We start from the raw sequence: 26,300 nt of genomic DNA, 5'->3' as shown, positions 1-26,300 counted from the left end.
ACCCTTTCAAATTAATTAAGGCCTAAGCTTGCCATAGCCCTTATTGTCAGCGGGTCTACTCTTGAGTAGGACTAACACCGGCGCCCACCTCCCCTTCCCCTCCCGCTCAATTAGGCAGGCCAGCCTCCCTGGGGCACCTCCTCCTCCTCCTCCTCCCCCTTGATTTATATCTTCACATTCCCCTTCGCCGGGCGGAGTCTCTGCCCGCTGCGAATGGAGCTGGCTGGTGCTGGGCTGCTCGCCAGTGGCTCCGCGAGTCCTGCGAGTGGGAGAAGGGAACAGAAGAGGAGGCGGCGGAGGAGGAGGCGGCGGAGGCTCCTGTTCGGCCTTCACCATGTCGAGTCTCCACAAGAGCAGGTGGGGCGCCCGCGGGACTAATGGTGGCGATAGCGGCCGTTATTGTAAATTAGGGTGGCAGGACTTGCAGTGGGCACAAGCGTGGGCAATGAAATGTGTGCTTGTTTGTTTCGTGTCTTTTCTTCCTTCCCCCTCCACCCCCGCCGCTTTCTCCCTTTTGAGGAAGGGTGTTTGCTTAGACTAGGAAACGTTTTCTCCTCCCCACTTTTTTTTTGCATGCAAATTGCAAGGGGTGATCTCGATATATTAATGTGTGTTAATGAATTGAAGGCGAGAGGTTTGCAATGGGCAAATGTTTGTGTTTTCCTCTTTTTGGGGAGGGGAAGGGGCTGCATTTAGAAAGCCAGTCGTCCTTCCCTTTTAAAGGAAATATATGTTTTAAACTAATAATAATTCGTTTTTTGCAAGAAGTCTGTAAGGGGTGAGTTTGATATTTATTGATATTTAATACGTATTAATGAACCGGGAAATGAGATTTGCAATGGGCAAATGTTTTGGGGTTCCCCACTTGGCGGTGGGGGATGTATGTGTGTGTTAGCTTAGACAGTTTTCAGCACAGCACGATAAAAAAATTAAAGCATTCTATTCATTTGTTTTCTCTTAGAGAAAAACCTACTCCCCCCACCTTTTGGCATGCATTTTTTAAATGAGAACTTGTTATTTATAAATAAATTAGGAAGGGAGACGTTTGTAATGGGCAGTGCAAACGTTAATGGCTTTCCCTCCTTTTTTGAAAGGGTACTGTTTGCTAGAGCCACCCTACTGTTTTGGAAGAAGCCTCCCCCTTTCTCTCTTGCATTGCATTTTATTATTTATCAAATGTTTATTTATTATTCAATCTTATGTTCTGCCCTTCACCCCAAAGGAGCCCAACGGCTGCAATGGATAAGCTTAATTTATTGCTGTTTAGTAGATACTGATATTATTTATCGGATTTGAGAAGGTGAGGTTTGCAGTGGCAAGTTTCTGTAAACGTTATTGCTTTTCCTTTTTGGTGTGTGCTTGCTTGCAGCGGTTCTCAACCTGTGGGTCCCCAGATGTTGCTAGCTAGGGGTGATGGGAGTTGTAGTTCAGCAACATCTGGGGACCCACAGGTTGAGAAAGGCTGATAGAGAGTCATCCCCCACCTCACACAAAAAACCCTCTTTTTTCTTTTCCTTTTGCATGTATTTTTTAAGTGTGATGCTTATTGATACTTAATCCCCTCCCCTTTCCTGTTTTGCAAGAAGGATGCCTTCTCTTGTCCAACATTGAGGGGGTTTCTTTTCCTCTCTGCCTCTCATTTGCAACCTTCCCTCTTCCTCTCTCCCCTCCCTGTTGGTTCTTCATCTTCTTTACCCTTATTTTTCAAAATGTAAAGTCACATTATTTCCCTCAAAGAATTCTGGGCAGTGGTCACTGTAGTTTATCCTTCAGAGGGACAATTCTCAGCAACCCTTAACAAACCACACTGCCTGGAATTATTTAAGAGGGGGAAATGTGCTTTGAAAGTATAGTGTGTACACAACTAAAACCACATTTATAACCTACCTTCAAGGAGCTTCTACTAGTACAGTATATGTTATCTCCTTTTAATACTCACAAATTCCCTGTTAAGTAGGTTAGGCCTAGAGAGAGTTACTAGCTCAGGGTTGCTCAGCATGAACTTGATAGTTGGATGGGGATTTGAACCCAGGTCTCCCTGGTCCAGTTCTGGCATGCTAGCTATGATACCACCTTGCCTAAATTGATTGTTGCTACAGAAGATTAATCATCCTGGTAAACCCAGGTTGTCTTAATTTGAAACTGATTGATTCCAGCTCCATAGGGAGGCAATTCTCCCTCAAGTTTTTAAAAATGGATTATAATTATTCCTAGTTCCACTGAACCCCATTTTTTTTCAGGGGAATGCCATCGCATAGTGGTAGAGGACCTGTTTTGCATGCAAAATGTCCCATGTTCAGAACCTGGCATCTCCAGCTAGGGCTGGAAATGTTCCTTGTCCAAAACCCATGAGACTCACTACCACTCAGAGTTGCAGAGTTTCAAGGGACCACGAGGGTCATCATGTTCAACATCCTGCAGTGCAAGAGACTTGCCCAACATGGGGCTTGAACCCACAACTCTGCAATTAAGGGTCTCATCTTCTGCCAACTGAGCTACCTGGAGAGCCACGGCCAGTTTACGCAGTACTGGTGACGCTGTGGGTTAAACCACAGAGCCTAGGACTTGCCAATCAGAAGGTCGGCGGTTCGAATCCTCGCGATGGGGTGAGCTCCCGTTGCTCAGTCCCAGCTCCTGCCAACCTAGCAGTTCGAAAGCACGTCAAAGTGCAAGTAGATAATTAGGTACCGCTCCGGCGGGAAGGTAAACGGCGTTTCCATGCGCTGCTCTGGTTTGCCAGAAGCAGCTTAGTCATTCTTAGTACATGACCCGGAAGCTGTACGCCGGCTTCCTCGGCCAATAAAGTGAGATGAGCGCCGCAACCCCAGAGTCGGTCACGACTGGACCTAATGGTCAGGGGTCCCTTTACCTTTAAGCTAGATGAACCAGTGGTATGGCATAGTATAACTAGGCAGCTTCTTAGGTTTCTGCTTAAATTTCTTTTATGGTTATTTTCAAATATGTTTTCTGAAGAGCTCCGTTATCTACAGTGTCAAGGAAGGAAACCACTGTGGCTTGAAAATCGCTCCTCCAGCATTTAGCAATCCATCTTCCTTCCTGGTTTTGTGTGTGTGTTTTTTTAGGGAGGGGGTCCATTTTCCCTCTGAATGCTCAAAAAATGCAAAGTCAGTTGTTGATGAGGGCATGTTTGTATGCTTAGCCCCCACATTGCAGTGTCATGACATTGCATGACACACAAGGAAAGAACTTGTGTGTAAAGCGCCTTTCCGAAACAAATTTGACTAAACCCCACACGTGGGATGAAGAAGAGAGAGACAACTTCCAGGAGAGGGAGAGAGTGCAGCTTTCAGGCAAACTTGACACCTCTCCCCCCAAGTGCTTTTTACTTCAAAAAAAAAGGAATCTTGTCTTTTCAACTGATGAAATTCTCTTCACCAATTTGCATGAACCAATTTGAATACCATCTAAGCGTACTTGCAGAATCTTAACAGTTTCTGCTAATTGCTAGGCATCGAGTCTTCTACAAAAGTCAGGGATGTGGTAAAAAGAAGGCAAGGGGGAAAGCCCATTGTAGATCAGAAATGTTTCTGAAAACCAATTACTGGAGACCACAGTAGGGGTTCTCAAGTCCTGTTTGTGGGTCTCCCGCAGGCATCTGGTTGGAGACTGGTTGGAAACTGTGACAACAGGATGCTGGAGGAGAAGGGCCTGTCTGGTTTTTTTCCCTGATAGTGGCCAGCAGTGGTGGCTAGAAGGCATTGGGACTGGTGGGGTGGAAGGCAGGGAGATCACCAGTAGTTGGAGCCAGAGCCAGTGGCAGGCAGAGCTGCTTCCTGATTGGTTGTAAGTAAGAAGGCAGGCGGGACGCGGGTGGCGCTGTGGGTTAAACCACAGAGCCTAGGACTTGCTGATCAGAAGGTCGTGGTTCGAATCCCCGTGACGGGGTGAGCTCCCATTGCTTGGTCCCTGCTCCTGCCAACCTAGCAGTTTGAAAGCACATCAGAGTGCAAGTAGATAAATAGGTACTGCTCCGGCGGGAAGGTAAACGGTGTTTCCGTGCACTGCTCTGGTTTGTCAGAAGCGGCTTAGTCATGCTGGCCACATGACCCGGAAGCTGTACGCCGGCTCCCTCAGCCAGTAAAGCGAGATGAGCGCCGCAACCCCAGAGTCAGTCACGACTGGACCTAATGGTCACGGGTCCCTTTACCCTTTTTAAGAAGGCAGGCATGTGGACTAATATGCAGTTCACATTAGTGAAATAAATATAACATGGGGGACACCTGGCTTACTAGTAGTACAGGGTCTTAGTGGATCACAAGCTTAACATGTGATGCAGTAGCAAAAAAGAAAAAAAGTTAATGCTAGTCTAGGCTGTATAGTGTCCAGGTCAAGGAAAGTAATAGTACCACTTTCATCTGCCTTGGTCAGACCACTCCTGGAGTACTGTGTCCCACAGTTTAAGAAGGATATGGATAAGCTAGAATGTGTGCAGAGGAGGGTGACCAACCTGATCACAGGTCTGGAAATCAAGGCTTATGAGGAATGGTTGAAGGAGCTGGGTACATTTAGCCTGGAAAAGAGGAGACTATGATAGGCACCTTCAAATATCTAAAGGAGCCTGCTCTGGAGCGTAGGACCCAAACCAATGGCTTCAAGTTACAAGAGAGTCCAACTAAACAAAAGGAGCAACTTTCTGATGGTGAGAGCTGTTTGACTGTGGAACAGACTGCCTTAGGTGGAGGAATCTTCTTCCTTCCTTGGAGGTGGAATGACTCCCTCAGGAGGTTGTGGGCTCTCCTTCATTGGAGGTTTTTAAGCAAGGATTGGATAGCCATCTGCCATGGATGCTTTAGTTGCAGTTCCTGCAGTGCAAGGTGTTGACCCTGTTGATAGTAGAATCCCTTCCAATTCTACTATTCTGTGATTCCATGGCACATTTTTAATATCACACTTTTAATAGCAGTTTTTAATTGGACACTACAAACTTAAATGTGGCTCAGTCTCGGCAATAGTGGCCAACCATAAGTATTTATGAATTCTGGTACGTATGTACATGTGTACGTACGTATCTTGCTGAATTCAATGGGGCTTACTCCCAGGCAAATGGTATTGGGATTGCAACCTAATTCATTATTTTTGAGCATTACCTCTCCAGCAGCATGGCTTTGAATACTTCATTTGCAAGATAACATTTTTTGCAGGACTGCCTGTACAGTTGAGCCTTCAAAATCCTGTTACATGAAAGATTCTGGGTACCTACATGTACTGTGACAAACTAACTATGTATATGTTAATGCAATTTGCAGATCTTCCTTTTAATATGCAGAATCTGAGAATATATTAAAACATTAATGTAGGCATCATTCTCCTTCTCCCTTGATAGTGGCCGTGTACTCAAGAGTTTTTAAAATGCAACAACATGCTATTACTAGACAAGTAGCTATCTCTCAATTGAGAATTGAGTACCACTTTCTGAATTGAGGATTGCCATCGTTTTCCTGGTGAGTGCCTAGGGCTGCAGCATATGCACATCAGACAACAAGTCAACATGTGATGCTTATTTTATCACTGTATGTCTGAAATGGGGAGGTTCCAGCAGTTTTGACTTCTGAATTCTGCCTGTCATCAAACTGGCAAAGGTACAGAAACCCTGTCATTAAAAAGTTGTAACTCTGGGTGGGACCTTGTTTATCAAACATGAACAAAACCATGTTTGCTATGTAATACATTTAACTTACAGTAAGTTTAATGATTTTGTTAACACAATTTCAAAGCCTTGATTCAGTACCTGACAGGGGTGTCATAAGGATTTAAGGAATACGTACCTGCAGCATCTGAACACTCAAGCACATTTCAAACACTTATTATGTTTAATTTTTTATTGTTTAGCAGTTCCTCCTAAATAATGGGAGTTGGGAGAAGAGAGGAGGCCCCAAACCTCTCCAAGCCAGCCTTTTGGCACCTTATTACATAAACAAGAAAGGAATGCCCACAAACAGAATGAAATAAACTTGGAAAGATAGGTGTCAAAACAACAACAAAGCAACCTCCCCAACTCTTCTTTTATTCCCTTCCCACATCAGTCATGCTTGCCAGTCTCTCTCTCTCTCCCCCCCCTCCTTCCCTCCACAACTCTGAACAAAGCTCATTTTGCTTAAAAACACATCCATTCACACCCTTTTTTTGCTCCTCTAAATTGGACTCAAGGCTCTATCTGGGCTTTCCAAACCACACTCTATCTGAAATAACAGGGTGATGCAGTGTTCAAAACTTGCATTGTTCTAGGCACATTTTGCGACGGGGAATTTCATTAGCGCTGAGCTCTTTAGTATAGCCATGTTTTGTTTTGTTTTTTGGTGGGCAAGCCTTTTGTTAGGGGGGCAACACCTCAGTTAGCTATGTGTTTTTATTGATAGCCCTGCTCCCCCTTGGCTATGCACATGGAAGGAAAGGAGGACTTTGTTCTGCCTCCCCACTTCCATCTACTCTCTGAAGACTGGAGAAGAGACCCTCTTAAAAATATTAGGGGGTGGGTGGGCAGGAGACGGACTAGACCACGTGAAAAATGAACATAATATTTTAGCTGCAGTTCATTTTCAGCTTTGTATTCTTGTTATTAAAAAAAAGTGCATGTAGACATTCTGTTATTGCTCCCATAACCTAGGTTTTAGGTGCCATTTAACTCCTAGCTTTCATATCTCAGTTTCTAACACTGGGGTGATGGCAGAGAGGGGCTGGAGCAGATGACCGCCTGTAGGAGAAGGAAGAAGCAGAGGACACCAATCCACCCCTCTCCTATTCTCCAGGAACCAAAAGCAGAGTAAAAAATGCAGAGGAGCAAAGGGGGAGAGAGGCAAGAGGCACTGGTGGCTTAAAAACAGGCTGCTCTGGAGAGGGTGGGCTGGCTGAAAAATCAGCTGCAACAGCCTTTGGAATCATGGGGGTAGAGGGTGGGAACAGTTGTCATGTTTAACCATAGAAGGACTGAGCTGAAGGTTCTCGTCCCCATTTTATCCTCACAAACAACCCTATGAGATAGGTTAGGCGGAGAGAGGGGGTGACTGGCTCAAGGTCACACCCAGTGAGCTTCATGCCTTAGTGGGGATTTGAACCCTGGTCTCTGTCAGCTCATAGTTCAACACTTGAACTCATGGGTCTTTAGACAGAAGCTGTCACATTTTGCCACATATTGGTGGCAATGATGGCCCCCAACCTGTTGTTGTTTAGTCGTGTCCGACTCTTCGTGACCCCATGGACCAGAGCACGCCAGGCACTCCTGTCTTCCACTGCCTCCCGCAGTTTGGTCAAACTCATGCTGGTAGCTTCGAGAACACTGTCCAACCATCTCGTCCTCTGTCGTCCCCTTCTCCTTGTGCCCTCCATCTTTCCCAACATCAGGGTCTTTTCCAGGGAGTCTTCTCTTCTCATGAGGTGGCCAAAGTACTGGAGCCTCAGCTTCATGATCTGTCCTTCCAGTGAGCACTCAGGGCTGATTTCCTTCAGAATGGATAGGTTTGATCTTCTTGCAGTCCATGGGACTCTCAAGAGTCTCCTCCAGCACCATAATTCAAAAGCATCAATTCTTCGGCGATCAGCCTTCTTTATGGTCCAGCTCTCACTTCCATACATCACTACTGGGAAAATCATAGTTTTAACTATATGGACCTTTGTTGGCAGGGTGATGTCTCTGCTTTTTAAGATGCTGTCTAGGTTTGTCATTGCTTTTCTCCCAAGAAGCAGGCGTCTTTTAATTTCGTGACTGCTGTCACCATCTGCAGTGATCATGGAGCCCAAGAAAGTAAAATCTCTCACTGCCTCCAACCTAGGCAGCTTTAAAAGAGGATTAGGGAAGCTCATGGAGGAGAGGGATATCAAAGGCTTGCTATGATGGCTTGCTCTGCTGCCATGGTTGGAGGCACAAGTGCTTTTGAATACCAGTTGCTAGAAAACAAAGGAAGAGGAGAGGGTTCTTGGTCTCAAGTCCTGTTTGCTAGTTTATCACAGGCACCTGCATAGCCACTGTGAAAACTGGATGCTGGACTAGCTGGGCCAGTGGCCTGATCCATCAGGCTCTTCTTTTGTTCTTTTTAAGAAACTTCAGTAGTTTTGGAAGGGGCAGCTGGCTGCTTCCTTCCCCCACCCCATAGTCTCATGGCTTCGTTTTGCTCCGATAAAAGTCCTTATCTGAACGGCACATTTCTCTGACTGTTTACAATGGGCTTGGCTAAGATTGTAGGTGCCCTTGATGCAAATAGTAATAGTAATATTGAACACCATTCAAGCCTGGGCATTATCTTAGTAAGATTCGGGCCTGGTGGAATTAAAAAACAAAAAACCTCATGTACCCAATGTCTAGATTATATAAGAGCTGGATAATAACAAGCAGCAACCTGGAATGCAGTTGCATTCTTGCGTTTAACATTGCTTCCTTCTGATAATTGTTGCATTTATCACCTGCTTCTCTTCTTCCTTTAGGATTGCAGAATTTCAAGACATCCTTAGTGAGGTCAACATCTCGCTAGAGAAGCTCCGTGAACTTTGCTTCAGCGGTAAGTGACTTTGGCAAATTCTCCCTCATAATTGACATCTGCACAGGTCTAGTTTCAAGGGCTAAAGCTAAGGCGGTGATCAAAGCTTCCCAGATGGGATGAGCGTCAACTGATGGAGCCTAGCAAAAGATAATGCTTTGATCGGGGTGAAAGCAGCATTCTTCAGGCAACTAAAAACCAATAACAACCCATTTCTGGATTTGGAGATAACCCTTGCTGTTTTTCACCAGTCGTGCCTTGTGGTTGTAAATACAGATGTAACTAGAACAGCATTGTGATGTGTAGAAGGTTGTCTGAATCTGCTGGCGTAGCAAAGTGTTTCCTTCCTGAAAATACCGCTTCTCCTCCACTACAGTGGTGCCTCGCAAGACGAAAATAATTCGTTCCGCGAGTCTTTTCGTCTTGCGATGTTTTTCGTCTTGCGATGCACGGTCCGTCGCAACTGCGCCTCTTCAAGCGGCTTTAAGAAAAAAGTGCAAGATGTTTTTGTCTTGCGAAGCAAGCCCATAGGGAAATTATTCTAGCGAAGCAACGCAAAACCGAAAAACCCTTTCGTCTAGCGAGTTTTTCGTCTTGCGAGGCATTCGTCTTGCGGGGCACCACTGTATCAGTCTTTCCCTTCAATGTACAGTCACAATTAAACAGTGAAACTCACTCCTGCAAGTGGCAGCTCGGTGCAGAGCATCTGCTTTGCATCCCCCATGGCATCCCTAGGTAGGGCTGGGAATGTCCCCCTTCCTGAAACCTGGAGAGCCACTTTCTGCCTGTGTTAACTGTGCTGAGCTGGATGGGCCAAGGGTCTGAGTCAGTGTAAGTCAGCGTGTCACTGTCAGTCAGTGTAAACAGACAGCTTGCTATGGTATGAGCCAGCTTCCTATCCTGAAAATTAAAAATATAACACAACTGGGCATTACCAAGGGCTAGAACAGGCAGATCTATGCTCAGAGGGCTGTAAGTGGGTCCCTTAGCCATCAGGGCATTGTGTGTCTGTATGTGGGTCCCTACACCCATAGAGTTTTTGTTCTTTTCCTACGTATCTCTAATTCCCATCTTAAATACATCACAATCTGTTCCCAGGGCTTTTTGCCTTTTTGCATTATGAATAATACATTTTGCAATGAGAATCACAGGCTGCCTCTATACTTGGATTGCCTTGTTTGAAAGCACTGTGCAAGTGGTCGGTATTCGCATACAGTCCTGTGTCATTTTGTATTTTCCCCTGCGGTGAGTTAAGGGAATGCTGAAATGTTCTGGATAAAAGGTTCCACAATCTACTTCTGGCTGCTGTTTAAAACAACCAAAGGCCAACCTGGCTGTCACTGAGTTACTATTTCTATAAATATTTAAACATATTAACTCTTGGAAACTTAAAAGTGCTTGTGGAACTGATTTTTTAAAAAATCTTTTTACACTGTTAGATGTGTAAATGTTGCTTGTCTTGAGATTTGTGTGCTTAAAAAAGAACAAAAGAAGAGCCTGCTGAATCAGGCCAATGGCACGTCTAATACAGTATCCTGTTCTCAGACCGCTAGTCTCATGGCTAGTTTATTAGATTTGGCATAGGGCAACCCAGCTTCAAAACCCTAATCGGACATCTCTGTTGCTCTCTCTGTCTTTCTGTCTCTGACTCTCTTTTTCTCTGCCTTGCCTACCTCTCAGCATTGTTAGGAGGATGAAACAGAGAAATGTGCTAAAGAGCCAGTGTGATCCTGTGATTACAGTGTTTGTCTGGGATCTGGGAGGCCAAGGTTCCATTTGGTGGGATAAAATGGGAAGGAGAACCATGTGTGCCTTCTTGAATTCCATGGAGAAAAAGTGGGATGTAAGCATAAAAATTAGACTAAGGTCCAGTTAAAAAGGGGTGCGGGTGGCGCTGTGGGTAAAACCTCAGTGCCTAGGACTTGCTGATCGTAAGGTCGGCGGTTCGAATCCCCATGGCGGGGTGAGCTCCCGCCATTCAGTCCCAGCTCCTGCCCACCTAGCAGTTCGAAAGCACCCCTAAGTGCAAGTAGATAAATAGGGACCGCTTACCTAGCGAGAAGCTAAACGGCATTTCCGTGTGCAGCGCTGGTGCTGGCTCGCCAGATGCAGCTTCGTCACACTGGCCACGTGACCCGGAAGTGTCTTTGGACAGCGCCGGCTCCCGGCCTCTAGAGCGAGATGAGCGCGCAACCCCAGAGTCGGTCACGACTGGCCCGTACGGGCAGGGGTACCCTTACCTTTACCAGTTAAAAAACAACAACAGGTAGAGAATACTGGAGGGAATAGAACACACACACACACACACACACACACACACACACACACTTGGTGAAGGAGAAGCTGCTGGATGCCTCCCTCCTTCACTTGTTTATTTCCCTTTTTCTGTTTCTCTATTTGTTACTTCTTTGCCTGTTCATGGAGTATACGGTTATGCTGCCTATGGTCTGCCCCCACTGTCCGAAGGCAGGATGCCTCTGAATACCAGTTGCTGGGAATCACAAGTGGGGAAAGTTTCTGCTGTTCTCATCTTTTGCTTTTAGACTTCCACATTAGGGCATCTGGTTGGCCACCGCGAGAACAGGATGGATCTTTGACCTGGTCCAGCAGCCAGGCTCTTCTTAGATTCTTATCTTCGGAGTGTCACATTTCCCCTCTGAACTGAGAGAAGGGAAATCTAGGCATGAGGATGAAAGTCAGGCACTTGGTGGAGAAAGGCAGCAACGCTTAATTTCAGTGGACCTGTTTTTTCTTGTTTCACAGGGATTCCCTTTGAAGGTGGCTTGCGCTGTCTGTGCTGGAAGGTAGGGGTTTTTTTGACGAGGAACCTGAGTCTTCTCTTGGTGTTTTGTACAGGCTTAAGAGGTTGGGGTGATGTTTTCAAATCATACTGTATCCACTTAGGCAGAACTCCTAAGTGCTTTACAAACACAGAGCCTTCTCGGTTATGGTTCCCAATTTGTGGAATGCCCTCCCTGGCGGGATCAGTCTCCCTTGTTATAACTTTCAGGAGGAATTTAGAAAAGCATTCTTGTTCAGCTAGGGATTTGATAGCTGAAAGTGGCTGTTCCCAGAAACCTTGAAATTATTAACTATGATAGTATATGTGATTGTTTTTAGGTATGCTTTTAATTGTCTTGTTCATGTGTTTGCCATCGTGGGCTCCTTCTGGAAGGAAAGGCAGGATATAAACTTAATAAATGAATAAATAATAGGTTGATCCTTGCAGCAAATTCCCATTTGACAGATGGGAGAAATGTGATTATGTGAGAACACTTTTACCCCATGGGTATAATGAGCTGGATTCCTTTAAGATTATTGTGCTCTAGAAAAACAGGTAGCCAGAAACATTTAGCTAAATAATTGCTGCTCAATAATATAAGGCCCTTATAGTCATCCTGCTCTCTTTATACAGATCCTCTTGAACTACCTTCCCGTGGAGAGAACCTTATGGAGCTCCGTTTTGCAGAAGCAGAGGTGAATTTCTTTTCTGGGTCCTTCATCCCCCTGTTTATGGCCTTTATATCACTACTATTCTTTAAGATCAATCTCTCTTGACTTCACAATAGCAGCCAATGCTGCAGTGTTTGATTCTATAAGTATTAATTCAAATACCCTTGCACTTGCTTCTCTACTGGAATGTCCACTGTGGTAATTTCATACTGCTGATTGTTAGGACTGAGGGCCATACTTTTTCCTTTTTTTAGTTGCTGATAATAGCAACAGATCAGCAATGAAAAAGCCTTTTAAAAAATAAGCAAAAATTACCTGAATTAAACTAAATTCACTGTGAATTGATCTTCTAATTAAAGCTTCCAACTCTATTTGTTTTAAAAAAACACAAAACAGAACTTAAACTAGATGCTCCAGTCAGATTAGAATAATGACATTTGGATAGCAGGAGAAAATGTAAGAATAAAGCTTGGCACTTTCTATGTTTATTTAAAGCATATCTAAGAATACTGAGTGGGACGCGGGTGGCGCTGTGGGTTAAACCACAGAGCCTAGGACTTGCCGATCAGAAGGTCGGCAGTTCGAATCCCCGCGACGGGGTGAGCTCCCGTTGCTTGGTCCCTGCTCCTGCCAACCTAGCAGTTCGAAAGCACATCAGAGTGCAAGTAGATAAATAGGTACCGCTCCAGCGGGAAGGTAAACGACGTTTCCGTGTGCTGCTCTGGTTTGCCAGAAGCGGCTTAGTCACGCAGGCCACATGACCTGGAAGCTGTACGCTGGCTTCCTCAGCCAATAAAGCGAGATGAGCACCGCAACCCCAGAGTCGGCCACTACTGGACCTAATGGTCAGGGGTCCCTTTACCTTTAAGAATACTGAATACCAGAAGAGCCCGCAATCAATTTTGCGTCATTGATGCAACTTTCTCTTTTCCCTCTTTTACTGTAGAGCAGGGTTGGGCATCGCATCATGGACCTTCTGGGGTAATCTGGGGCTGCACACTAACTGTGGGTGGTGCCGGTGGGTATTTGGGTTTAAACCTGGTTCCTAACATATAATTCTTTCTCCCTCCCTGTTGAAGAGAATTGTATACCCAGTTTTTGAAGGAAATGATTATACAGCCTGGAATAGCCAAAGCCAACCTCGGAGTCTCTAGAGAAGATGTGACCATGGAGGATCATGTAAGTGCAGCATCAACAGTAAGGCTAAACCATGGTCAGAGGCAGTATGCCTCTGAATAATACCTGTTGCTGGGAACTGTAGGTGGGAAGATTGTGGTTGTGCTCAAGTTCTGCTTGCAGGCTTCCCAGAGAGGCATCTGTTTGGCGACTGTGAGCTAGTCTGATCCTGCAAGGCTCTCCTTAAGCTCTTAGAAGCCCTGCTTTAGCGTCTGAAGGCCTTTCTTACTCTCAACTTGGCTTCTTGTCTTAAACTCTTCCATAAAGCCACTGAATCCGAACCCTGATAGCAGATGGAACACTTACTTCAAGGACAACGAAGTGCTGCTGCAGATAGACAAGGATGTCAGGTATGTGAAGACGCTGAGTGTAGGGGGTGTGGGAATCCCACCGCCAAAGCTTAATCTGCTTTGGGACGGCTCCCTTTTCGCCATGGTGCTTTGCTTGTCCTTTTTACAAGCCCAATGAATAATTATTTCACCCAGGAGGCTGTATCCTGACATGGCATTCTTCCAGAGCATGACCGAATACCCCTGCCTGTTGATCCTGGACCCCCTGAATGATTTTGAGACCCTCCGGAAGCGAGTGGAGCAGACAACACTCAAGTCACAGACAGTGGCACGGAACCGGAGTGGCGTCACAAACGTAAGAGAAAGAGAGTTGTGTGTTTTTGTTATTGTTGGACTACAGCCCCCATCATCCATAGCCAGTTTGGCCAGCATTCAGGAATGATGGGAGTTGCAGTCCAACATCTGGAGACCCAGGGTTAAAAAAACACTGAAATAGAAAATGCCTTCAAATAGAGGTCGGTCCTTTCTAAACTAGGGACATGCGGCTACCAGACTAACTTCCAGCTAGTTTTGAGGCCTAATTCAAAATGATGGTCTTGACTTTAAAAGGCCAAGATATCTCAAATCCCATCTTCTCCTGTATGAACATGAACTTCTGAGGTGTTTGTGTGTATAATTGAAATTTTAACAATATGAAATAGCAAGAGAGACAAAGTACAAAATATTTTCGAAACAAAGTAAATAAATATACAGTAAAATACAGTGGTGCCTCGCAAGACGAAAAGAATCCGTTCTGTGATTCTCTTCGTCTAGCGGTTTTTTCCTCTTGCAAAGCAAGCCCATTGACGGATTAGCGCTATTAGCGGCTTTTAGCGGCTTATCTGCTGATTGGATCAGCTGATAAGCGGCTTAGAAAAAGGGGGGGAGGAAAAAAACCCAGCAGGAACTCGCAAGACATTGTCGTCTTGCGAAGCAAGCCCATAGGAGATTCGTTTTGTGAAGCACCTCCAAAACGGAAAACTCTTTTGTCTAGCGAGTTTTCCGTCTTGCGAGGCATTCGTCTTGCGGGGCACCACTGTAAATGGAACAGTGAGGATATGAGTAATCACTCATCATGTTCCAATTCTTGGACAAGGTTATGAATATAGAGGCATATAGAATATGTTGATTGATATTATTTGGTTTTAGGAGTGTGGTGATTTTGTTATAAGCATGTTGTGTGCTATTTCAAAAGGTGGGATGTAAGTGATGGAAATAACGGAGGTTCCATTTGCTCCAGATCTGGTATCCGCAAATGGTTTCGTATGTTGTTCTCCTTCCTTTGATTTCTTAGGTAAGTTCTCCTCTGAAAACACTGGCCTCTAACTCGCTGAACGAGTATGAGGTTCTGCCCAATGGCTGTGAGGCTCACTGGGAGGTCGTAGAACGAATCCTCTTCATCTATGCTAAACTGAATCCGGGGATAGCCTACGTCCAAGGGATGAATGAAATCGTAGGACCTCTTTACTACACGTTTGCTACAGACCCCAACAACGAATGGAAAAGTAAGAAGAGCACATGCCCTTCTTGAACATACTGTCCAGTTCTCAAATATTGTAATGCTGAATGTTCAACAAACCCTGGTGTTCCCCCCTTTTTCTTTTTTTATTGACTTAAGAAAATTATACAGACAGCAAATTGAAGAAGCCTAAATTAACATTGGCTTCTACCGATAAGAAATAATAATAACTATTACAATAACTAAAATACTAAAAATACATTTACTTCCCCTTTTGAACTTCTATTCTGTTTACAATATATTATTATTCTATAACAATCTATTATATCCTTTGCTGTCCCATATATTATTTTATTTCCCAAATTCAACCTAACCCTCCCCTCCTCCCCACAGCTTCCCTTTACCTGTGTGAGATCTTCCCATCGTAATATTTTTTTCTAGTTGCTTTAACAAAATAGAAAAACATGAAAACTGTTAAATTATAATTACTTCTTTTGTCCTTACACGCTTAACAATTGCCTATTAAGAGTTCTGCTTTAACACCATATTTCTTCATGTATTCCCCTATGCATTCCCATTCTGTATAGAATTTTTGATTGGAGCAGCCCCTGATTGATGACTGCATCATTCAACAAACCTTAGTTTGTTTCTCTATGGGGCAACTTGTGGCTTGTTGAACAAACCATAGCTTTGGGTTGACTTGACTGTAGTACTGCGTTGTAACTTGCTGAGATCCAAGAAACGTGCAAACCAGGTCACTTCCTGGCTTGTGGTCTTGATAACAATGCTGATGGTATCTTCCTTATCCCCACGCTATAGAACACGCAGAAGCAGATACCTTCTTTTGTTTCACTAACCTCATGTCTGAGATCAGGGATAACTTCATCAAGAGTCTGGATGACTCTCAGTGTGGCATCACCTACAAAATGGAGAAGGTGTATTCTACCTTGAAAGAGAAAGATGTGGAGCTCTACATGAAACTGGTAAGGAATATTGTTCCACTGTGGCCTTCAAACAAAGTCCTAGGAAGCCTTGGTGTGTGTGTATGGGAAGCATCCTTAATGAAGGGATCATCCATCATAGCATTAAGTGGTATATCTTCCTACATACATAAAAAGGACCAACTGCTCTCTGAAGCACCTGCCCCTTTAAAACCGTCAGGGGATAGACACGAGAGGGTGGATGAGCTGTAACGAGAGGGGGAATTGGTGAGCAGGGGCAGCAGAATTTTGAAACAGAAACACTTAATATAAACCAGGGTTCAAATCTCTACTTGGCTTTCATGAAACTCACTGGGGACCTTGGGCCAGTCTGTACCTCTCAGCCTAACCTACCTCAGGGTTGTTGTGGAGATTAAATGAGGAGAGGGAGAACGATGGAACTCCTTGGAGGAAAAGGTGGTATATAAGTGAAATAAATAAGTCATTTGAATGAACCCAATGGTTACTTGTTCCTTTGCAAAGAATAGCTCTGGTGATCTGTAGCAATTTTTATTTTTCTCAAAAGACTTGGAAGGGGGAAGGAAACTTCTTGAATCAAAAATCCTCCAGAGAGGTATAGATGCTAAACGAAACTTAAATGTCTGCTGAACAGTAACTTAAACTTGCAGAGAATTTAACTACCGTATTTTTCGCTCTATAGGACACACTTTTTCCCCTCCAAAAATTAAGGGGAAATGTCTGTGCGTCCTATGGAGCGAATGCAGGCTCCTTGGCTTCAGCGAAAGCAACACGAAGCCTCCGAAGCACAGAGGGAGCGCTCCCTCCGCGTTCCTTGGCTTCGCGTTGCTTTCACTGAAGCCCTCTCGCTCTCCAGGCTTCAGGGATAGCTGCCTGAAGCCTTCGGAGCGCAGCGGGAACTCGCAATGCGCTCCAAAGGCTTCGGGTTCCTTTTGCTGAAGCCGGGAGAGCAAGACACTCCTGACTTCAGCAGAGAGGGAGAGCTGTGCAGCGCCTCTTCAGCAAAGTGGGAGGAGAAATGGAAGGGGCTGCGTTTCTCCTGCCGCTTCGCTGAAGGGGCGCTGAGCAGAGAGGAGGAGAATTTTTTTCCCCTGTTCTCCCCCTCCTATGGTCCAGTGCGTCCTATAGAGTGAAAATTACGGTACCTTGTAGGTTTGGTTTGGTTAAGGAAATGAAAAGAGGACCAGCAAGAGCTTTTTAGTAGGCTCAGTTTTGCTCCCCAAAATGTCCCTATTTAACTCAGCTCTCAGTTCAGAGATTTGAATCTTTGTGGAGCAGATATCTCCAGTCCCTAGTCCCCCTGCACACACATTTTTAAAGAAGTGGTCTGAAATAATGCTTTTGTCTCTCCCCTGCCAGCAAGAGCAGAACATCAAGCCCCAGTTTTTCACCTTCCGCTGGCTAACGCTGCTGCTGTCCCAGGAGTTTCTGTTGCCAGATGTCATTCGCATCTGGGATTCTCTCTTTGCTGACGACAACCGTTTTGACTTCCTGCTGCTAGTCTGCTGCGCCATGTTGATGTGAGTTCCAGCACAACTGTTGGCAATGCCCCGCATGGATCGCCATACCATCATGGTGATGGCTGTGGCAAACTAATTCTCTTTTTTCAAAGAAACAGAGCAACTCGTATAGGAGGTCAGGTCTGTCTATGGCCATTATGCAGTATAGCTGTAAAGAGTCTGTGTGTCCAGAGGCAGCCTAACTCTGGAATATGTGTCCAGAGGTAGCCGCTCCTCTGGAGAGAAAAGAAGAATGCATGGATGGCTGCCACCTTCATTGTCTGCTTGTGAGTTTGTAGGTCAGGGTAGGAAAAGGTGTTGTATCAGAAATGGTTCTATATCAATGTCCTTATCAGTGCAAGGATTTCTACTTGCACAATAGAATGTTTCCCCCCTTTTCTTCCCCCATGTGCTGCCTAAATCTGGGGGTTTCTGTTGTGCAAGCAGAAATCCTTGTACAGATGGAACAAGTGAATTAAATACCATCCTGGCCTCTCCCCCCGCCCCCATGGGCCAACTTTGACAGGTGACAAATGGGGAAAGGCCTGCTGAGTCCCTTTGAAAACTGCCTGACAGCGCTGATCACCTGATGAACGCTGAGAGCTCAATTTAAAAGAGAGGTGGCTGTTGGCGCTGATCTGCACTGAGAGCCAGTCCTTTCATGAGCTATTTGTATTCAAAACCATTTGCAAATGGCTTTCAGATATGTCCATCAACTGGATGGCACCAAGAGAGCCCTGTTAACCCCAGGGAGCTGCTACCGGAAAGCTTCCTAGTATAGTGGTACCTGTGGATGTGAACGGGATCCATTCCAGAGCCGCATTCACATCCTGAAGCAAACGCTCCGTACATGCATGTGACGTCATCTTGAGCTTCTGCACATGCACGACTGGCGAAACCCGGAAGTAATGCACTCCGTTACTTCCGGGTCGCCGTGGAGCACAACCCGAAAATATTAATCCCGAAGCACATTTAATCCGAGGTATGACTGTACAACTGATCCCAGCTGAATGTAGCATCAGGAGTTAGGCAGGTTTGGGGAAGAGAGGCCTCAATATGCTACAGGCAATATGCTACATGCTATGGGCTGTGCCCTTCCCAGCCAGCCCTTTGCCTTTTTCATGCTCCACTTGGAACTGTGGTTCCCAAACTCTTCTCATCCATGGACCACTTGAAAATCACCGAGGGTCTTGGTAAACCACAGTGATTTTTTTGGCCTGCTGTAGCAATTGTAATGTGCCGTTGCTAGGTGCAGAATGATTTTTAGTTGTATTTTTATTGCTTCTTACATAGGCCCCAGCCGCATTATGCATTTAAAGCAGTTATTGTACCACTTTATAAACAGTCATGGCTCTATCCCTCCCATAGAATTCTGGAAGCTGTAGTTTGCTGAGGGTTGTTAGGGATCCTGTTAACATCTCAACGCATCCTGTTAACAAAGCACGGGTACAGTGGGCGCTCGGGGTTGCGAACGTGATCCATGCAGGATGCATGTTCGCAACCTGCAGCAGCGCGTCTGCGCACGCGCGGGTTGCGATTCAGCGCTTCTGCATGTGCACAAAGCGCGATTTAGCGCTTCTGCGCATGCGCAACCACCGAAACCTGGAAGTAACCTGTTTCGGTACTTCTGGGTTTTGGTGGTCCGTAACCCGAAAAAATGCAACCTGAAGCATCTCTAACCCGAGGCATGACTGTACTTTGATCATTTCTTTCTCCCCCTCTCTTCCAGGCTCATTCGGGACCAATTACTAGAAGGAGATTTTACTCTGAATATGCGACTTCTGCAGGTAAAATGCAGTAGGGGAGGTTCTTCAGTTGTACTGCCTCTAGTCACTACCTTGTCCACCTCCATGCTTTGATTAGTAAGCTAAGGTGGGCAACCACTAGAGAGGACATAAAAAGAGGCCCATCTGGCCCAGCATCCTGTTCTCACAGCGGCCAACCAGATGTCCCAATGGGAAACCGCAAGCAGGTCCTGAGTGCAACAGCAACACTCTACCCACTTGCAGTTCCCAGTGACAAGTATTCAGGGGGGTAGTACAGATGAGAACTCAGTTGGATACAACTCGTATGTATGTATGTATGTATGTATGTATGTATGTATATACAGGCAATGACCATTCTGCGTGCATCCACTGCAACCTGGAAGTGGACTGAAAAGAGGGGCATAGGCACAAAAGGGCAGCGTGGGCTTATGCAGAGCGGGGTATACAAACATAATCCCCATGCAAATTGGTTGTTGCTTATATGTACTACACCCATAAGGTTTCTCGGCCATTTACGAAGAATTGTTCATCCTGGTTTTGGAGATACTCAATATGGATATAAGAAATGAACAAGAAATAAAAGGAATTGCATTAGAGAGCAAATTAGTTAAGATCTATAAATTAAAATCTAACACTTGCTGGAGATGTAATATGGCAGAAGGAATGATGTACCATGTGTGGTAGGAATGTGAAAGAAATAATTCTGGTGTATTGTACATGACAAATTGAAAAAGATGTTTAAAATATCGAGAAAAAAACCAGGTGTTCCTATTAGGTATCTTATCAATAGACATCCCTAAGGACAAGAAAAAAGTTTTTTTATATATGCCACAGCTGCTGCCAGAATATTAATAGCCAAAAATTGGAAAGGGGAAACAGTCCCATCAAAAGCTGATTGGCAAAATAAACTGTGAATATATAGCTGCTGTCATCTTGGCCAATTATATCAGACATCAAATCAGAAACTTAGGAAAGAATGGGAAAGTGGAAGAATATATGATAAAACATTGTTCCAAAATAAAACAATTGATATGCATTGATGAAATTTATTGATTAAATAAAATATGGATAGATAAGTTAATTGCTTTATGGAAGAAAACAAAAACAATATTCATAATAGAAAAAGAAATGTAAGTAGAAGAAGCTGCAGCGTGGTGGTGGGAAGTCACAGGGAGAGGAAAAGATGTGATATTGAAAATGGTTATAACTTGAATGTAATGTAAAGATCGTTAGAAATGTGCAATTGTATAACGAATGACAACTAAATAAAAAGCAATTTGGAAAAAAATGAAAAAAAGGAATTGCAACATGGCACCACTGTTAAAGTGCAGAAGAAACCAGTTCCGTTAAATACATACAACTATAAATGACCATGATTAAAATGTGCAATAAAATGTTTCCTGTTAAGGCAATTACCGTATTTTTTGCACCATAACACTCACTTTTTTCCTCCTAGAAAGTAAGGGGAAATGTCTGTGCGTGTTATGGAGGGAATGCCTACGGGTGGCATGCCTACGGATTTTCCTCCTCTAAAAACTACGTGCGTGTTATGGTCGGGTGCGTGTTATAGAGCAAAAAATACGGTAATACAAGGGACCAAGGGAATGGCTGTGTAAACAGGCGTGTCTTCAAAAGCCAATGGAACACCGATTCTGACGGGGCCTCCCATATTTGGCAGCGACATCAAGTTGTCGTGCTTTATTGTTACTTTATTACTTGCCCTTCACCTGAGGTCCCAGGGCAGTTTACAATGATTTAAAATACAACATAAAAAACGTAAAAAGGCTTAAAATGACCGAATATGCAATCGCCCCCAAAAATAGTTTTTCTGGCAGCAGATTTTTGGGGTGTGATAAGATGTTCATCCTTCATGTCATTTTAAATAAAACGAAAACCCACCAGAAAAGGGATGTTTGTTTTACTCCTGCTGAGTGAAGCCTTTGCCCTTATTAGTCACGTGGGTGATCCCAGCCAGTGGAATGTCCAGACTCCCTCACTCTACAACAAATCCCCACCCCCACAGTTCAGGTTATTTTTTCACCCATTGTTTCTTTTTTAATTTTACTGATATGTTAACCAAAAGAAAAGAAACAAAAACAAAGAATTAAAAATGTAAACCATTGAGCGTCATGCCCTGGAAGGACCAAAGGTACAAAGGCGCAGCTCCAAGGGGATAATAAAGTATTAATTCATAACAGATATTCCCTTTACAGATAATTAAGATAAATAATAATAAAAGTATTATGTGAGTTCCATCATTGCTGAGAATAATGGTTCTTTATGGTCTTTAATGAGCAAGGCATTTGCGTATAGTGATGGCACTGAGTGACCATGTCCCTCAGTGTTTGTCTAAGAAATAAAACAGTGCCATATTTGGGGTGGGGAATTCGAGCTCTGCCCTTTAGATTTTTGCTCTTTTCTTTTCATGCAGGATTACCCCATCTCTGATGTTCACCTGATCTTGAAGAAGGCAAAAGATCTTCAAGACTCCAAATAGCCCTGGATCATAGAGAGAGTCTCTGCAGGTACCTGGAGGTGGAGTCCGTTGCTGAAAGTTCCTACTTCTGCCTCTGATCAGGGCCTGACTTGTGTCCTGGCTCTCTGCCCCTGGGGAGGCTTCTCCCCGCTCTATTAATTCACAAGAGAGTGACTTTCAGTTTTGCTGAGCCCTGCACTCTTAAAATTTCTTGAATCTCACCTGCTGAAATGATTCCACATCAAGTGACCTATTCCCTTTTCAATTTTGTATTTCTCTGTTAAATGACTCCAGACAGGGAGATGGAAACACCTGTTTCCCTGTCATTATGGAATGAAGACTATCGAGGGGCATTACTGCTGCAGGGCACTTAATGCGCACACACACAAAAACCTTTTTGGGATACAGACAGGACAGGCACCAGTGGAATTTAGCCGTATGAGGAGAGAGCTAGCATATTTCAAACCTTGGCTACTTTCTTCTGTGGGGAGTTGCTGGACTCTACTTCTACTTGTTAAACCCTATTCTGTTCAGTTCCTTCCCGCAACAGCTAAATGCCAGATGGATCTCTGACTTTCTTCCTTCAAGGAAATGGGTATATAGCACTGAATTTCCCCAAGCAAAGCCCTCTCCAAATTCACCTCTTATCTGATCCCCTCCCCTTTTGATCTTGGCTGTACTTGGAAGCTAGTTCTAACCAGTGAAAACAAGAGCTTTGTTGAATGAAGTTGGATTGGCCTTATCACCCACTGCCTTAGAGAGGGCGCCCTATTTTTTCCCCTTCTACTCTTATTCCCACTGCTGAGAGATTGCAGACCTGCTGCAGCATTGCTACATAGCTCAGGGCCCTAGCAGCTATTGGGCTGTACAGAAGATATTGAGACACAAAAGGCCAGTGAGTGAGAGAGAGAGAGAGACCAAGCTTCTAGGTGTGCTGAACCGAGGTCGCTCCTCAACTGTGGGTTTCTGGTGTAATCCTTCTATCCCTCACTCTAGCTCCTTGGTGTGTGGGTAAAGATTGTCAGTCCTTCTGTAAGTTGGTGGCTTCTAATGAGCCCGTATCTCCCATGTTTTCCTGGAAAAATTAAAAGATTATGGCAAGGCTCGTGTGTGCTTGTGGTGCTGGGATGTAGTTCATCCACAAGGTTGTCATCCTGAGCATATCTGGGTAAGAGTGACAGCAAGAAGAAGGTGTCCAGCAAGTGTGGGGAACCTTTGGCCCTCCAGATGATGAACTACCACTCCCATCAGTCCCAGCAAGCATGGCCAATGGACAGGTATGATGAGAGTTGTAGTTCAGGAACATCTGGAGGGCATCACAGGTCCTCCACACCTGGTGTAAAGACTAATAATGGCACAGCACCTACAGCCACTTGATGTCTTTTCAGAAGGGTGTAGCAAAATTGGGCTTTTCAAAATAGGACTGGTAGCTTATTCTACCTATGTAAGGAAGGAAGTCTGGCAGAACTGGCTTTTTCTAAATGAGATGGCAATAGTTTTATCTCTCTCCTTATCTAACACAGCCTGAGTCTTGACACTTCCGATTCTATATTTTTATCTTTTGTTTTCATCTTCTGGGGCAAACCATAGCACTAAAGGTTGGCTTTGATGCTGCTCTGCATCAAAACTGGTTTGGAATAGTTCCAAGTCCTGTTTCTGAAGCTTATCAAAAGCTCAGCACATGAGCAGTGCCTCAAGTCTCAGAGGGAAGACAAGATGAGCCTTGGGGAGCAGCTGGAAGTATAAGGTTCAGTGTATTCTGGTATTCTGTGTATTCAGGGTATTCTGGTACCCTTATCCTGCTGTCCTCTGTTTACAAACTCTTGGAGTGCTTCAGGAATCCTGTTTTACTAGAAACAACACTAGGATAGAACACGTTTCTCAGTTTGTAGGCAAAGGAAAAGATGGCTCTTCCATTCTGCCTTCAAATCTTTGCATTAGAAGAAAAAAGGGACAATTCTGCCTCTGGCTCTGTTAAGAGAAGCAACTGCTTTCTCTGAATAGTGCTGCTGTTCTGATTATAATTAAGAGTTACTTCCCAGGGGCAGGGAGAAGAGCTGCTGGTTTTCTAAATTTGTGACACTCTATTAATATGCCACATCCACGCCAAACATTTGAAAGCATGTTTAAAACGAACTGCTGCCCGCCTCAAAGAGTCCTGGAGACTCTTAGGTGCTGAGCATGGTAGCTCTGGGAAGGGGATAAACTACAGTTTCCAGGATTCTTTGTGGGGTCATGTGCTTTAAACGTATGGTGAAGATGTGGCCATAGATGTGTCAGAGTTCATGCCTTTTGGAAGGTTTTTTTGGGGTGGGGAGAGGTTGCAGAATTTCTTGGTGCTTTTTTGTCTTTTTAGCAAACCAGAATCTGCATGGTAACAGGTCTATAAAAGACCCCTTCACAGACATCTAAATCTTAACCTCTTTCTCTGCATATAAGCAGATTTGTCTTACAGTGGTGTTTACACAAGACTAGAGCGGGTGCCCTGGATAAACTGAAGAGATTTCTGGATAAAATGATGTCCTGATCTCATTGAGAGGAATGTGTTTTATGGGAACCATGGTGTGGATAAAGCTTGTTGGTTATGGGGAACAAGGAGGTGGGTGAGCACTATCTCTCCAAAGAACGGAATTCTCAAGGAAACGTCAGCCCTAACTCACCACCAAATGTGTATGAGAGGCAAGGGAAGAGGTGACCACAGGAAGCGTCCATTGTAAACTTGGTCAGGTCTTCAGGGATGGGGAACCTGTGAACCTCCCAGAGGTTGTTGGACTCCCAACTCCCATGAGCCCTGGCCAGCATGTGACCCTACAATCAGGGGTGATGGGAGTTGTAGTCCAGGGATATCTGGAAGGCCACAGAATTCCCCTTCCCTGAACTGGATCCTAGTTTACAGTCCATTGAGAGGGGTACAAATAATGACATTATTATCGTTACTATGTGCCAGAATGATGCGTCAAGTAGACCACCATGCCAATGTGGACTGCAGGTAGAAAATGCCATTTCTGAATGCTTCTTCATGTGAAGGGAAAAAACTAGTGCATTGGTGGGAGAGGGAGAGATATTCTAGGGTTTTCTTTTCCCTGTTCTGCTTGCAGAAATTAGTCATGTAGAGCATTTGCAAAAATAAATAAATGCCACTGGCATATTTCCAGCTACCTTGGAACTCTTACCACATCTCCCTGTGTGGATTTTGTCTCGGTGAAGAGACCTAAGTGATAGCCTGTTACGAGTAGCATGCTTAGTTTCTTGGTCTCGGCTTGCATATTTGGCAGTTAGCAAATTCTGGATGTTAAAAAAACTCTTTAAGTAGAACTTTCTGCAGTTTCTGAGATCAGTTCTCTAATATTCTAAAAAAAGGAAGGTGATGGTTTTCTGTTACCTGTGGGAGTCTGGGCCTTGGCATCTGCATTTATTTTTATTTTTTCAAAATTGCATAATGACGTTTTGCAGAAAAATTGTGGATTAAATGAAGCCAATGGTAACACACAGAGAGAAATCTGACTCAAATATGTGCTCACAAGCATTTAGTTTATGTGGAAATGCTCAATGAAATGGTACAGGCTTGGCCTCTCAGCTCACTAAGGTGGAAAGGGGAAACTGTTTTTGAGAGAAGCTGCAACGTTCCGCTGAGTATGTATAGTAGGAGTAGAGAACCTCTCATGCACAGGCTTTGCTAGACCTGGAACAGATCCCAGTTTGGCCTACAGGGACATTTCCACCCAAACTACATTTATCTGCCCCACCACAGCTGATGTCAGCTCTGGCACAGGTAAGAATGAAAATAAGGGGCATTGAAAATAAGCTGATTGTGTTCCTTTGTAAGAAGGGCTTGCTGTCGTCACTGACAGCAAGCCCTACTGGGATCTGCTATACACAGGAGTTCCCATTGTATGTCCATTAAATGCACTAAGGATTTCTCTCATTACAGATAAGGTGCCTAGATTATTATTTTTTAAGTGACACAGGGTAAGGAGCTGACTGTCAGATACAGAATGTTCTCCCACCCACCTACCCCCCATTCTTCTACATTGTATTTTTCCATTATCTTCCTCAGACTTTTTCTTTTTAATTGCCTTTTGGGAAGTTTGGAGCATGAACCACAAAAAAAAATGGTTCTGGGGTTAGTGCGTGTTCTGTAGTAGCCCAATATTAATGGCTTTATTTCTGTATACTGGACCACCTACAATACTGTTACGAATTCTGTTTTCATCAGTGTGGCCTCCCTCTTGATTTTCCCTGCCCCCCTCAAAAAAATAAACATGAACCTTTGTAAATCTTGACTTGATTTTTTTACCCTCTTCTGACAGTAACCATAAGGGTGGAAGTGACTGGTGTTAAAATGAAGGAGGCAGGATGTGGCAAATGAGTTTGTACAATCTCAAAATAGGTGTGGGCATGAGGTTTTTTGCAACATGGTCTTCTGCAAAAAATGTGCCACCATAAACCCTATTATTCTGTTATAAAATAAAATGCTGCACAAATTTTGTTGCTATCATGGGCTTGTCAAGTGGCCTTTTAAATCTCAAAAGTTTAAATGATGGAAAAAATCAGTCTTTCAAGAACACAAGAATGTGGTGGATCAGGTGAATGGTCCATTTAGTCCAGCATCTTGTTCTCATAGTGGCCAACCAGGTAACCTGTGGGGAACCAGCCTGCAGTATTTGTGCACAAGAACACTCTCCCCTCCTGTG

The 26,300-nt window shown here is 44.4% G+C and overlaps 1 protein-coding gene across 2 annotated transcripts; it reads left to right on the top strand.

The window, feature by feature from the left end:
• The first annotated feature begins 106 nt into the window (after positions 1–106).
• On the top strand, positions 107–25,883 carry TBC1D13 (TBC1 domain family member 13). Of its 2 annotated transcripts, XM_083485277.1 has the most exons (12): positions 107–357; positions 8,437–8,510; positions 11,253–11,293; positions 11,905–11,966; positions 13,022–13,121; positions 13,386–13,468; positions 13,604–13,763; positions 14,742–14,952; positions 15,726–15,889; positions 17,225–17,385; positions 19,094–19,151; positions 21,562–25,883. In XM_083485277.1, exons 1-12 carry the CDS (start codon positions 335–337, stop codon positions 21,625–21,627), a joined length of 1,203 nt encoding a protein of 400 aa, XP_083341403.1. In that variant the 5' UTR covers positions 107–334; the 3' UTR covers positions 21,628–25,883. The 2 variants fall into 2 exon arrangements, with proteins under 2 accessions (XP_083341403.1, XP_083341404.1); XM_083485278.1 differs by lacking the exons at positions 107–357; positions 11,253–11,293.
• Positions 25,884–26,300: the final 417 nt, after the last annotated feature.

This window comes from Podarcis liolepis, assembly GCF_965112155.1.
Source record: "Podarcis liolepis genome assembly, chromosome: Z".
NCBI lineage: Eukaryota > Metazoa > Chordata > Lepidosauria > Squamata > Lacertidae > Podarcis > Podarcis liolepis.
Note: the sequence above shows the minus strand (reverse complement) of the source record. Positions and strands in the feature narration are given on the sequence as shown.